The sequence below is a fragment of the Monoraphidium neglectum genome (assembly GCF_000611645.1).
Source record: "Monoraphidium neglectum strain SAG 48.87 unplaced genomic scaffold scaffold01455, whole genome shotgun sequence".
Taxonomy (NCBI): Eukaryota; Viridiplantae; Chlorophyta; class Chlorophyceae; order Sphaeropleales; family Selenastraceae; genus Monoraphidium; species Monoraphidium neglectum.
In genome coordinates, this window is record NW_014012173.1 from 1 (window position 1) to 14,041 (window position 14,041).

At 62.8% G+C, this 14,041-nt stretch overlaps 3 protein-coding genes across 3 annotated transcripts; 2 read left to right on the plus strand and 1 right to left on the minus strand.

The window, feature by feature from the left end:
- Positions 1-64: 64 nt before the first annotated feature.
- MNEG_7934 (glutathione reductase (NADPH)) lies at positions 65-1,279 on the plus strand (the record flags this gene model as incomplete). The annotated part of the gene is made up of 3 exons (XM_014043591.1): positions 65-153; positions 836-920; positions 1,190-1,279. 3 exons carry the CDS (start codon positions 65-67, stop codon positions 1,277-1,279), a joined length of 264 nt encoding a protein of 87 aa, XP_013899045.1.
- Positions 1,280-7,663: 6,384 nt separating this feature from the next.
- On the minus strand, positions 7,664-8,212 carry MNEG_7935 (hypothetical protein; the record flags this gene model as incomplete). The annotated part of the gene is made up of 2 exons (XM_014043592.1): positions 7,664-7,711; positions 8,015-8,212. 2 exons carry the CDS (start codon positions 8,210-8,212, stop codon positions 7,664-7,666), a joined length of 246 nt encoding a protein of 81 aa, XP_013899046.1.
- A 1,268-nt stretch (positions 8,213-9,480) lies between these two features.
- MNEG_7936 (putative Regulator of nonsense transcripts 1 like protein) lies at positions 9,481-13,479 on the plus strand (the record flags this gene model as incomplete). The annotated part of the gene is made up of 9 exons (XM_014043593.1): positions 9,481-9,544; positions 9,805-10,016; positions 10,257-10,391; positions 10,558-10,917; positions 11,252-11,437; positions 11,674-11,813; positions 12,024-12,216; positions 12,621-12,877; positions 13,377-13,479. 9 exons carry the CDS (start codon positions 9,481-9,483, stop codon positions 13,477-13,479), a joined length of 1,650 nt encoding a protein of 549 aa, XP_013899047.1.
- Between the last annotated feature and the right edge of the window lie 562 nt (positions 13,480-14,041).

Below are 14,041 nucleotides of genomic sequence, written 5' to 3' on the forward strand. Positions count from 1 at the left end.
CCCCATCCCCATCCGCACCCCCAACTCTCCCTCCTCCCCACACCCCTCATGCAGGTTCCGCCCCATGAAGGGCACCATCAGTGGGCGTGAGGAGCGCACCCTCATGAAGCTGCTGGTCCACGCTGACAGCGACAGGGTGGTCGGCTGCCACATGTGGGTGCTGAAACCATGCGAGTGTTTTAATTTCGCATGCACTAGTGATGCCGCACGACGAGTTGTGTCATTGCTTTTCAAGTTTGGCGGCGGTCGCGTGCCGGGTGTGGCTGATGCGAATGCAAGACGGGCTGAGAGTTGGGGTTTCGATGCTGGGGCTGCGGGGCTGCACTTTCCTGGCAGGTATAGATTGGTTTGTTGGGGATTGCAGCCCCCAGGCCCCGGCTGGGGCGCCTGGGGGCAGGGTCATTTCCCGCTACTGCGGCTGCACAAGCTTTGGGACCGATGAAATGGTCACCCTGGGGGTCCGGAGGGTGCTTGGGGGTCAGCGTGCTGGTTGCGCACCCAGGCTGCGCTGTTGGTGTGGACAGCACCAATCACAGCCTGGCGCGCCCCTGCAGCATGCCTAAACGGACGGCCTGGCGCATGGGGTGGGGCGGCATACTCTGATGCCACCCCATGCGCCAGGCCGTCCGTTTGTGCCCCCCCCCTCCCTCGCACACACGCACAGACCCCGCTCCCTACAACAAAGGCTCCCCCACAAATCAGAAACCCCTCGCTCCTGCCAGTGCCTCTCCCTGGCCAGCCCCCTTGTTCTCATAAATGCAAACCCTGCGGCAACTTGGCTGAACCCATCAACCCCGCCCGTGCGTGACGCTGCCCACCCACTCTGCCCCCACAGGGTGGGCCCGGACGCAGCGGAGATCATGCAGGGGCTGGCCATTGCCCTCAAGTGCGGCGCCACCAAGAAGCACTTCGACTCGACGGTGCGCCGGCGGGCAAACGGCTGGGCCACGGCCGCCGGGGCAACTTGTTTGTGGCTGCACCGATCGCAGCAAAAATCTTTCTTTTGCCTTAGGCCGATCTTCAACATGCCCCCCAGCTCCACACGATCACGTAAGCCACAATCATTTTTACGCTCTCCCTCAGCTTCACAAGCTTGAATCGACACGGCCAATTCCCCTTCGCTCGCGCGACGGTTGCGCTCAACCACCAACCACCAACTGCCAAACGCCCACCGGGCCCACCCCGCCAGGTCGGCATCCACCCCAGCGCCGCGGAGGAGTTTGTGACGATGCGCACCCGCACGCGCCGCCTGGAGGGCAAGGGGGACCTCAAGCTCTGAGGGCGCACCCAGCTGTGAGGGCGCATTTAGGGGACCACCGCCTGCCTGCTTGCCGCTGCGGCGCAGTATGGCACCGCCACGCCCCGCCGCGGCGGTCGACGCACCATAGTCAGCTGCTGGGCGCGCTGCGTTGATTGCATGATGTGTTGTTGGCGAGCTGGCGGGTGCGTGTGTGCGCCGCTCGGCTTGCGGCGCATGATGCATCTGTCAGCCCGCGCGTCGCCGGCGGGCGTTGAGGACAGCGGCAGCTGAGGCCTGGCTAGCAAGTGTCGCGGGATGCTGGGCGGGCACGCGCCGCCGTTCCCTTGCTGCACGTGACGCTTTGACCGACGCAATCGTTGCCTGTGGGCGGCGGCGTGCAAGGCCTATTGTCCAAGAGGCTGCAGCGATTCGTGGGGAAAGTAAAATCGCTGTTGATTCGTGCGGGTGGAGACGCCGCAGTCGGCCACACTGCCTTGCGGGCGGCCGCCTCCTGCACCAATGCATGCGGGAATCCAGTCAGAGCGTTTCAATTTTTGGAGGGTCTCAGACGTCCTCCACTAATTTTACTGTGAAGGCACTCACTGCTCACGTCTGGATGAGACACAAGGGAAAGCTTTCCAGGCTACTCCTGTAAAAACCAACCATCCTTGGGAATGGACCAAGCCACACCAAGTGCGACACCAAACCATCAGGCGTGAGGCAGCTTGCTTGCAGGAGGGCTGTGTCTTGCAGTCGTGGATTGAGATCCTAAGGCATGCAAGAGACGTCTGGCACATGACGGGACCGCTCAGGGCCAAGGTGCATTGCAAGAGCGCAGCAGCAGCGCCACAAGCAGCAGGAGCGCAGCACCACCAGCAGAAGCAGTGCTGCTCAGCTTACACCTGTGCCGGACTTACGATTGATGAAATGCATCACCGCACAAATTAGAAGACATGTGCACGGGACCTGCAGCAGCAGCTCTCCGCGAATCCTCGCGGCTGCTGCACACTTTGGGCGCGGTCAAACCCGGGTCCACTCGCCCCACCAAGGTTCATGATCTATGTCTGAGCCCTACTTGGCGCGCTCGCAGGCCCTCCAGCGGTCTATATTGTCAAATCAGACCGACCCATCAACCGACCTTCGCATTTCCCGCAGCTTCGCAAAGCTTTCGCCTTGCTGTTTTCCGCTCGCTTGGCCTCAAATAGCGCCCTCACGCCCCATAATTCATTCGTTGCTCAAAGCAACTTTGATCATTTCTCCCCCGCAGCCGCAGCGAGACTACAACCAGTACGCAGAGTACTCAGCACCCCTTTGCAACCCTAGGTGAAGGCCCCCAAGCTGTACGCCAAGCCTCCACCCGGCATCCGACCGTCAAGCTGTTCGGCTTTGCCCGTGAGCCTTATCACGGGCGCAAATCCCCCCTCTGGATTGATTGTTCCCAAGCTTCGGCTGGGTCAATGAGGATCCCGCACGCTGTGCGGGCAGGTACGTTGCCGCAGGTCGACTCAAGCTGGATGGACCTGACTACGGGGCGGCGGCGTTCAAAGCGCCTACCCGCTCTGACTGGGTTGCATTGTCTGATGTATGGGAATCAACTGGATATTGCATGGACAGCAGCAGCAGCAGCAGCAGCAGCAGCACATCCTGGGGATCGTGCCTGCACGCCTTTGCAGCTGGACAGCGCGCCTCCTCGCTGTCGGCGCTGCCCGGCCCCAGCTCAGCCAACTCAGAAATGCACACAGAACGCCACCACTGGGCGGCCTCCTGACTGGATATCACTCTGTGTTGAGCAGTGCGAGCCGCGTTTGCCGCCATCGTATGAGCAGTTGCAGGTGTTGGTTGAAATTTCCAGCCAAGAGGTATTGTGCTTGGTGGTTCACGTCACCAAACATTTATGCTGACTTCAGATGGTGAAGACGAAAGTGGGCAAAAGCAAAAATAACAACGCGTGACCAAGCCATGAGGGGGCCTCCGCTAATGCACTATCAAGTATTCACAGGCAGCAAGCCTGCGGCCAGGGCCCACCTCTGCCTCTTCTCCCGGCAGCTGCCCCCCAGCCGCCTGATCCTCCATTACCAACATGGAACAGACCCAGCAGCAGCAGACCATCATCCTGGTCAGCGCGCCAACCATCGCTGCTGCCGCCACCGCCGTTCAGCACGAGCTGTCGGCCGGTGCCGTGGCCACCGCTGCCGCACACCTCATTCCCGAAGCCCCCTGTGCTGCGTTCAACACTGCCGCGGCGCTGCCGCTCACACCGTGGCGGCCGCCGCCCGCCCATGGCCGCACGAGCTAGTTCAAGCGCACGTCGCGCCACGCGCCGTCGACGCGCCGCATCAGATCAGCCGGCAAGTTCTCCTCTGCCATATAACAGCCTTTTCACCCCGTGACGCATCGCGCCTGCGCAACCACAGCCAGCTGATCCTTGCTCATTGTGCTCCAACAGCGCCGCCACACCCGTCGCGGCTTGGGGGGCTCCAGCAGCCACCCAGCCGAGGCGCCGGCGCTCACAGTGCCAAGCGCAATGAGCGCCCACTGGCAGCGCATGACCTGCTGCGCCCGCAGTCCTGCGGCTTTGGCCAGGGCCACGACGGGTGAGGCGGTGGCAAGCAGCCACGGTGGGGGCACATGGCCTTTGCGGGCGCAAGAGAAGCGGAGGAATGGCAGAGCTGTTGGGGCAGGCGAGAGCGGCAGCCAGCTCTCTGTGTGGGGCCGCAGAGCTGCCATCAATTGGCACAGGGGTTACGCAAGGCGCTGGCCAACAACCTGCGTAAAACCAGGAGGTAGAGACTTGTTGGCCTCCTTACCAATGACTGCACACAGCCAGCTGTGCCTGGGGCGCGCGGCTGCGGATGTCGACATGTCGACAACGCGCACCTCTAACAGCTAGCCAGTTTGCAAACAACCCCTACCCCTTTCACTTGTTTCCCTCAACGTGCTCACAATCGAGGCATGGCGGGTCTCCATGCGTATTAATCACAGCTTGGAAGATTCAAAGGGCACCCACCTGCTCTCCAGCAGGGTGGAAGCTGCATGTTGCCAGGGCCTCCAGCAGCGCCAAGGCTTCCCCCCAGGACGCACGCCCCTCGATCTGCGGCAGCAGCGCCGCCGCCAGCACTCGCAGCTTCGAGGGTGGCGGCAGGAAGCCGCACCTGCGCTTGCAGCAGGCGACCGGCGGCGCCGGGGTCCAGTGAGCATGGGGCGCGAGACCTCCCAGGTGCTGCAAGGCCAAGGGGCCCTGGTGGTGGTGCTCGCGGGAGGAGGCGGTGCCCTTGCAGACCTGTGTGCCTGGTGGTACAGGTCATGTATGCGTGGCATCCAGCGCCATGACAACATCCTCTCTAGAGTCAAGAGCGAAATGAGGCATGGGTGATGCGTTTCACAGGCTGCGCACATTGAGATGGTGCTGCAGGATCAAGCAACTCACGCCATTTCCGAGGACTTGTCAATTGCAACGCAATGCGCAAAGCAGGGTAAACCGCTCAGTCGTGCGCAGCGCCTCAGTCTGCCTGGCGCATACGGCGCGGATGTGCTCCGGCACTGCAACACTGGTGCGATGGAGGCCTTCAAACGCCGCCACCAGCCACAACTGGTCGGCAGCGCAGCTGCGGGTTGGAAGGGGAGGGAGGCACAGGAGGGGCCCCAAGGAAACTGCACAGTGCTGCATGGCCACTCAAAATCACGGCTCACAGACTGAAGCACTGCTGCAGCCGTGTCAGCGCTGCAGTCCACGCCGCGCCTGAGCAACAGGCAGCGGCTGCATTCCAACCAGCGCTCCAGAAGCTCGTCAGCACCAACAGACCCAGAATCAGCACCAGCAACTGGCGTCGATTGCAGCTGCAAGTACTCAGACTTGTCTTCCCTTCGCAGGCCGCCCATCCATTGGCAACTGTGTGGCGCCTGCATGTCCTGCTAATGATACCGGTACAGCTCGAGCTGGGAACTGGAGCGCCAACGCCGTTGACACATATAGCACGATGTCGACGTCGCTGCAGGCACGCAATACATGACCTATCACCCATTTTATGTTGATATTCGCCGACCCTCATTCAGACAAGCGCCGGGCGTTGAAGTCTGATCTGCGTGCGTCGTTGCGACAATGGAAAGAGTCATGAGGCTGATAAGTAAACTAGTCACTGGTATCTGGCACAGCAGCTTGCCTTGAGAGCGTCGGAGCGCGACAAACTGCCCAGTGACCCAGTTTTGTAAGGTCGTGGTGACTTTCCATCAGATGCCTCGTTACACCGACGCGATCACGTTTATTATGCTTCATCAATCATGCAGCACGTTCTCATCAGATTCGGATACATCCGAAGCCTGCTGCATTTTCGATCTCCTGGGCGTGCACCACGTGAATGAGATGGCATTGATAGAAATGGCACTAGATTGTGTGACGATCGACGCCACCTGCGCCGTTGACATGGCATTAGCGCGACCGGCGCAACCTGCTCGGACACAACCGTGAAAACCGGGTGCAGGACTGCAAAAAACGGGACGGCGACTGGGGCGACTCCTGGACCAAAGCAAGATGACTGGCACAGTATGTGGTGTGTCACCAATGGCAGCGCCGCAGCCAGTTGCAGGTACGCAGCCTGCATAGCTGAGCACTTGTTGACATGAGCCGTTGCAAATGAGCATGGCGGCAAGGGGGCGGTGTGATGGGTTGCACCATCACGTGTGCAGGCCAGCGCTGGCCAGGAGCATGGTGGCGAGGTCACAAAGGTCGCAGACGCCGTCGTCTCAACCAGTAGCTGGTGACCGGCCCTGGCACGCAACACCTTCCCCAGTGAGCTGCCCCGCTTTTGCAAGCACCCATGCATGCGCATGCATGTGGGTACCAGTCTTGATATGGCCAGATGCTTGTTTCTATCCTGATTTGACCAGCTGGAGCTTTCCTTACGGCATGTAGTCCTGCCTGCGCATGGCAGCGGCACCCTCTACTTGAATTCCTGTGCCTGTTGTTCCCCACCGTCACTGCTCCTGTGGTGGGCCAGCCGTTGCCATCGCCAGGGGCAGGGGCAGTCTCTGATCATGGGTGGAGATGTCACGCAACACTCTGCGGGTCGGTGCGTGTCTCACAGGGGACGCATGCCCAGTGGAGTGCGATTCTGCAGGCCCGAACATGTATAGGCACCAAACCCTGGGATGATCAAGTGGCCTGCGGGTGGGGCGCCGCAAGGTGGCACGCGGAGCCCGCCCCACGTCGACGCTTTGTGTTTTTCTCTTCCTGCAAAGTGATTCCTTAGGTCCATATCAGCAGCAGGACTACGCTCGTCCACAAGCGTACTTATCTGGTGGATTTGGCCCCCACACATGGCCGCCTTTCCAGGTACGCCAGTTTCTTGCACGGGGCTTGAACTGGCCAGAATGGAGCCATGCGCCAGTCCCCAAACATCAATCAAGGTGCATGCAGACATGTCTGCATGCACCAACACCCCATGCAGATTGTCCTTTGTCTGCTCCGCACACCAGGAAGGCATGTGACATCTGTCCAGCAAACTTCAATCCTTCTCGCCACCCATGCGCAGGATGGGACTGCTGTGTGCTGCAGGGCGCAACCGGGAGGTCGTCCATCATGCATGTGAGCTCTCGGCGCTGGACTCTCAGAGGCTCCAATTGTCAAATGGAGGCTCCAATTGACGCCCATGGTGGGATGGGCGGTTGACAACCAGGTCAATTTGGCGGGAGGAACGCAAGAGCATCATGCAGCGGGCAGGGCGGCAAGCATGGGTGCCTTGTCCTTTGGCAGTAATGCAAGCTCCATATTGTTTTTCAAGCTGACGTTTGGCGAATGACGTGATCCACAACCGCTGGCAACACAACCCTGTCTTGCCGGTGCTGTGCAGCAGGAGCACAGCATGGCGATCGCTCATTGTCCCTCGACGTTGTTCAACATCATGCGCAATTCCACCGCTGCAGTGGTTTTCTCTTGCTTTCAAGCACGTGTTTTGGTCGTCAGCTCGTTGATACCGACGCGGTGCGGGCGGGCTCTCTTGCCTTCTCCCATGCTGCTCCGCTCTAAGCTCCCCACACCTCTGAGGAACGTATTACTGGCATGAACATCTTTTGGAAGGCCTGAGGCCTGCAGTGAGACCCTTTCGGCCCGACCCCACGGCCTGGTCAACACAGCGATCTAGCTCCCACGGTTGTCTCCAGGGCATAAGATTTGAACGCAATGCGCGTGGTTTCCGGGCTTTTTGAGTCGTTCCCCAGCCGCCGCAGCTGCCGTTGGGGGCCCGCCGCCCCGCTGATCCAACATGTGCATGCAGCCGCGCCCGATGCAGGCTCGTACGAGCGAGCCGCGTTGCCACTGGTGGAGGAGGTCGCGCGTGCAGGCGCAGAGGAGGAGTTGCAGGCAAGCACAGCAGCAGGCCTGGCCATTCCTGTGGCCATCCACAGGTGGGCGTGCCAAGCCTGCACAATCTACCCTTCAAGTTTGAGCGGCGCCTTGAGGGCGGCGAGGGAGCTGGCCTGTGTCAATTATCGCGCAAAAGGCGGTTTATTCCGCCCCCATCGACTTGCACCAACTGGCAACTGCCGTGCCATCAGGTTAGCCCAAGCATCCGTCCCGCCAATCCCTCCACGCACAGGGTCAGGCACGTCGAGTCCACACGGGCTTTTGAAGCCAGGGTCGTCTTGCAGGACCACAGCCACGCCGCCCACCAGCACCTCGGCCGCAACCACGTGGTCCAGCTGACACTGCACGGAGACGCTGCGACACTGCCTGCACATTCTGAAAGGCACGGAGGATCCATGGCGTTGCAGTCTGCACACCAGCAGCACCAGCAGCACCAGCAGCACCAGCAGCACCAGCAGCATCAGCAGCAGCACCAGCAGCAGCACCAGCAGCAGCAGCAGCAGCAGCAGCAGCAGCAGCAGCAGCAGCACCAGCAGCAGCATCACCACCACCACCACCACCACCACCACCACCACCACCACCACCAGCAGCAGCAGCACCAGCAGCAGGAGCATAGAGAGCAGCAAGGACAGCCGCCTTTGTTTCAGGAACTGGCTGTCGTCACCGAGGTGCACCCCGGCTACATCATTATTGAGCTGATGCCGTGTTGCCAGGACCACAGTGACAACGCCGCCCGTCCCTGCACAGCGGTGAGCACCGAGCAGGGGACCTCACACGGCAGTGCAGCTGTATTGTTGCAACGGCCTTCACAACTACTCTGGTTTGGGCGTTGAAGGAAGTAAGCTGAGGGCACACCTTGCACAATTGCAGGTGTTGAAAGTTACAACTGGTCAGCCCTTGCACTGTCCAAGTCCTACTCCCCAACCTTCGCACCCCGCGCCCCGTCCACCCGAAATAACCTCACGCCCCGCCAGGCAGCCCACTTCCTGGAGAGAGCTTGCCAGGCTGAAGGCCTCCTGCCGGGGACCTGGACGCTGACACCCGGCGGCTCCCTCGTCACCAGCATCCGAGAGGCCCAGGCCCTGCGGGCGCTCCCCACCGCCGATGAGGACATTGCTCGTGTCTTCACCGACGCCAAGGGGCGGCTGGCCGCTGCTCGGGAGGCGAGGGAGGTCGGAGACGTGGCCATGTGGTGCGAGGCGGTGGCGGCCCACCCACCATTTGTGGACTACTACGAATCACGGTAGGCGTTAGCAAACCGTACTGCGGCTGGTAGTACCAGCCTGAGTGCCTGCCTGCACACGGCTTGGCGCCATGTGAGCGCATTGCAGGCTCTAAGTGGTTGCATGACCCCCCTCCCTGGAGGTTATTCCAGCCCTGCACCCCTGCTGATTTGGCCCACAGCCATGCTTTGCCGGCCGACCACCCTGGCTCAAACATCTCTGCCCGCAACATCCCTGACAGGTTCAATAAAGAACAGCTGGAAGCCATCAAGCGGGCCTCGCTCATGCTGGAGGGCAGGAGGGGGCCCCTGCCCGTACAGCTCGTCCAGGTGCGCGGTGCGCGGGCGCAGCCAAGTGCCCACGCGGCCGCCAGCGCTGAATTATCTCACCGGATTTACACTCTTGCATCGCGCATCACGTGGGCGTCCGGCGGCGGCTAGCTGCTGTTGCTGACCCTGCGCCGGCGTCATCAGACCTGTATCTAGGGCCGGCGCAGGCGCCTGCTTCCAGCAGCGGTGTTGAGTGCATATCACACTTTTGGGGGCGGCTCCCTCACAACCCCATTAACCCCTCATGCCCAACCTGCCCTGCCGGGTATGCAGGGGCCCCCCGGGACGGGCAAGAGCGACGTGGTTGTGTCCATTTTGAACGTCGCTCACATGGTTACATATGACGGCCACATGAAGGCCCTGAGCTCCAGCCTGGTCAGCCAGGTCATCAGCGGTGAGCAACCGCCAATTACAGGCAGCCGACGCAGCGACGGCAGCCGGCGCGGCCGGGGAGTGATCATTGATCGGTGCCCTACCCTGGCAGCTGCGAGCTATGTCCGAGAGATCCCGTCTCTCTGCTCTTGCCTTGTACCTGGGGCGTGGTGCTCTTTTTAGGCCTCATCCCTGACGTTTGATTGTCTCAGGACCCACTTGCACCCCTGGCGAAGCTGGTTATGTGCAACCTCCCACCAACCTCCGCCCTGGCACCTGCAGGCAACAGCGGCCAGGCCGCCATCCTTCAAGCTTATGCCGCCACAAGGGCCATGAAGCCCCAGATCCTTCTGACTGGCCCGTCGAACTCGTCAGTGGACGAGCCAGCCGGGCGCATCCTGAAAGAGAGATTCATGGACTTCGACCTCCACCCCTACAACCCTGGCATACTGCGGCTGGGGGTGGAGGCCAGCGTGGATCAGGGCGTTCTCGAGGTGAGGGTGCCGCGGGGCGCGAAGCAAGGGGCAGGAAAGCCCACCTTAAACAGGCCAGCGGCAGCTAACCACAGGGCAGCCTTGGGCTGCTGGGAACACGGATGTTTGAGGCGCGTAGAGGCGGTGCAACAGCCGTAGCAGACGTCGCTCCTTACGCCGGCCCCTGCGGCTCCAGCCCCTGCTGCGCCTGGATTATGAGCCCTCTTCTCGCCGCTCCCACCCCCCACTCACTTTTACAAGGTGTTTGCCGAGTTCAAGGCGGGCGCCCTGCTGGGGCTGACCCCTGAGCAGTGGGCGGAGTGCAAGGCGTCGGCAGAGAGGGCAAGCCACCAGGCGGTCAGCAGATTCGACGTCGCGGCAGACCGCGTGACGAGGGTGAGGTTGTGGTGGGTTGGTTGTCTGGCAACTGGGGTGGATCACAAGCCCTGTGGTGCGGGGTCGTGCAAGGCACGGAGTGCTGCAACTGCTGAAGGGTCCCTCGGCACCCTTGTCCCATGCAGCTGCCAACAACCAAGGCACCGCCCCTTGTGACCCCGCACAGAACCGGGGGCGGCCGAGGTCTGAGGACAAGGCAGACCTGGTCAACAGCGCTGAGGCGTTCATGCGCGCCAAAGTCAAGCTCGCCCGCCTCCAGCTGGTGCGAGACTACGCGCACGCCCCCGCCACCCAAAGGGCTGCCGCGGAGCGCGAGCGCGCCGCTGACGCCGCCGCCGCGACGGCCGCGACGGCGGGCGCCGCTGTTCCGGAGCGGTCGCGGCAGATGGAGGCGTTCCACGCGGCGCCGCGGGAGCTGCAGGAGGCGGTCGTCAAGGCGCTGCTGGACGAGGCGGAGGTGGTGGCGACGACGCTGGGCAGCTGCGGGCGCTCTGAGCTGGCGGACCTGGCCCGAGAGTTCACCCTGGTGAGTCACGCCACAGGCCCTGTGGGGGGCCTTTGTGGGAAGGGTCCAAGCCAGGGCACCAGGGCCACACGCCGCTGCTGCGGGAGGGTGTGGTCTTAAGAGCAGCTGTCGTGCAGCGGCCCGCAGTGGGAGCTGCATGCGTGCGACGATGCCGGGCTGTGACGTGTGGAAGGGCCTCTGCATGCACGTATGCGGCGCCAAGGTGTGCCTCAAAGCTCATAGCGCCTTCTGCTGGATGGAGGTTGGCATGGGTGCAATAGATCTCTGATGTGATAGGGCATGCATGGCTCAGCAGAGTGCCGACGGCCCCGCCCCCTGGCCCTTTCTTATGCAGGCGATCGTGGACGAGGCCGGCCAAGTGACGAAGACGGCCCTCATGCAGGTCCTGCCGCTTGGTGTGATGCGCATGCTGCTGATCGGCGACACCAAGCAGCTGGCGCCGGTGGTCAAGAGTAAGGCGGCGCGCGCCGCAGGGCTCGAGGTGTCCCTGCTGGAGCACTTGGAGGCACTCGGGTACCCGGTGGGTGCTGTGAGGAGGGTAGTGCAGGGAACAAGGATCTGACCAGGGGTTGGGCCGGGGTGCAGTCCAGCAACCGCAGGCCTGCTAATGCTAATGCTAACTCGCCCGCCTTGAACAAGAGCAGCCGCGCGACTGACACCAGCCATCAGCGGGGCAACCGGTGAGGGGGTGGTCTTGGAGGGCCCCCACGCTCAGCTCTCATATGTCTCACTTGCGCACTCCCCTTTTTCCATCAGGAGGTCCGGCTGTCGGTCCAATACCGCTCCCACGCGGACATCGTCGCCTACCCCAGCCGGCTGTGCTACGACGGCCGCCTGGTCACGGCGCCATCCGTCGACGAGCGCCCCGTGCCTGCGTTCGCAGGACATCCCTCCGGGTGAGCTCACAGCCGGTGCCGTTGCTTGATGTGGGCACACTAAAGCCGTGCTCAGAGTACAACCGACTGCCCTGCGGCAGCATCGAGGTTACACTCCCAGTCCTGCTGTACTCGGCATCCCGCGCCAGCAGCAGCCAGCTGGTAGGCTTGAACTATCCTCTGTCACCCTTAGTCTCTTTCGGAACGCCATCGGCCCATCCCACCACCCAGCCTGCTGGCCAAGGCCTACAGTGTCTTCGACATCCCAAGCAGCCACCAGGCGCCCAGAGGCAAGAGCCTGTACAACACAGGCGAGGCCCGGTTCATCGTGGAGGGGCTGGCCGCCTCTGCCGCAGCGGCTCACAGCGCCTCCGGCAATGCGGCCCCGCTGGAAATCATGATAATCTCCATGTACAAGCCGCAGGTAAATTGCGCTTGCTTTGTGCCATAGCCTTGCTGATGCTGTTGGCTTGTGCGTGTGTGTGTGTGTGTGTGTGTGCGTGCGTGTGCATGCGTGTGTGTGCGCATGTGGTGTGTGTGTGTGTGTGTGTGTGTGTGTATGTGTGTGTGTGTGTGTGTGTGTGTGTGTGTGTGTGTGTGTGTGCAAGCGCGAGCGTGCATACACACATGCACATGCACCCACACGCACGGTGCATGCAGCATGTGCAAGTGAGCATGTACGCGTATGAATTTGCGCTGCGTGGGGCACACTGACTCCAACAATATCAACTTTAGGGGTTCATTCGCAAATGCATGCTTTCTCTGCATTGACTTCCACTTCATTGACTATGGCTCTGTCCTGCCTCTCCCCCTTTGCAATGTTTGCAGGTGGGGGTCATCCTGCGCGAGCTGGACAAGCTGCCCGCCGAGACGCGCGCGGCAGCCAACGTCAGGGTGCTCACGGTCGACGCGAGCCAGGGCAAGCAGGCCGACCTCGTCATCATCGCCACGACGCGCACCGAGGCCACCCGCGCCGGCGGCGTCGGGTTTCTCGACTCGGAGCGCCGCCTGCTGGTCGCCCTGACGCGCGGCCGGCTCGCCGTGTGGGTCGTGGGCCGCATGGCCACGCTGGGCCGCGACCAGCTGTGGGCAGGGCTGGTGGGCGACGCGAGGCAGCGCGGCCTTTTTGTTGAGGACGCCGACGCGCGCCTGCTGCCCGGCCCCGCTGCGCCCCTGGCGATCCAGGCCGGCGGCGCTGCGGCGGGCGGCGGCGATGGCCGCGGCGGCGACGGCCGCGGCGGCTTTGGCGTGGCAGGAGGGGACAGGGGCGGCAGGCCAAGCCGCTGGGATGCGGGCAGCCGAGAGGGCACGCCAGGAGCGGCGGACGCCGGCGCCAGCGCAGGCAGCTTTGGCGTGGGAGGAGATGACAGGCGCCGCCGGCCAACCCGTTGGGAGACTGGCGGTGGCATTGCGCCTGGGACAGAGCAGGTCGCAGCCCCACCAGTGGCAGCAAACCCACCGCCATCGTCACTCTTAGGCAGGCGGCAGCGAGCAGACTGGGAAGCGGAGGACGCACCAGCGGGCCTGGGCTTGCAGCCTCCCCAGCCGCCGCCACCGCCGCCGCTCTTGCCGCTGCTGCCGCAGCAGCAGCAGCAGCAGCAGCAGCAGCAGCAGCAGCAGCAGCAGCAGCAGCAGGCGCGCCAGCCAATGTATCGTGCTCCATTGTATGCGCCTGTCAGCAACCTGAGAGTCCCTGGCGGGCACCATGGGCATGCGCCACCGCACCAGCCCCAGCAGTCTGGGCTCTACGTCCAACAGCAGCACCTACGTGCCCAGCCCTACTACTACAACTACCAGCAGCAGCAGCAGCAGCAGCAGCAGCAGCAGCAGCAGCAGCAGCAGCAGCAGCAGCAGCAGCAGCAGCAGCAGCAGCAGCAGCAGCAGCAGCCCCAGCAGCCGCAGCAGCAGCAATGGAATTCGCCACCACAGCAGCAGCACCACTATCAGCAGCCACAGCCCTTCAACGGCGATTTTTCAGGTCTGCAGCAGCCGCCGCACACTGTTGCAAGTGATTCCGCTGAACCATACAGCAGCAGCCCTTGCACAGACTCGCCTGCTGCTGGCAGCACCCCAGACCTGGGTGGCTTTGGCGGCGGCGCCATGGCGGCTGTTGCGCTGGTCGGCAGCCCAAGCGGTGGGGGCAGCGGCAGTGGAGTCCGACGCCCGCGGCGGTTTGGCAGGTTTGGTGGGGTCCCAATCGGACAGGAAGTGGGGGCATTGCTGGCCGGCAGCAGCGGCGGCGTTGGCGG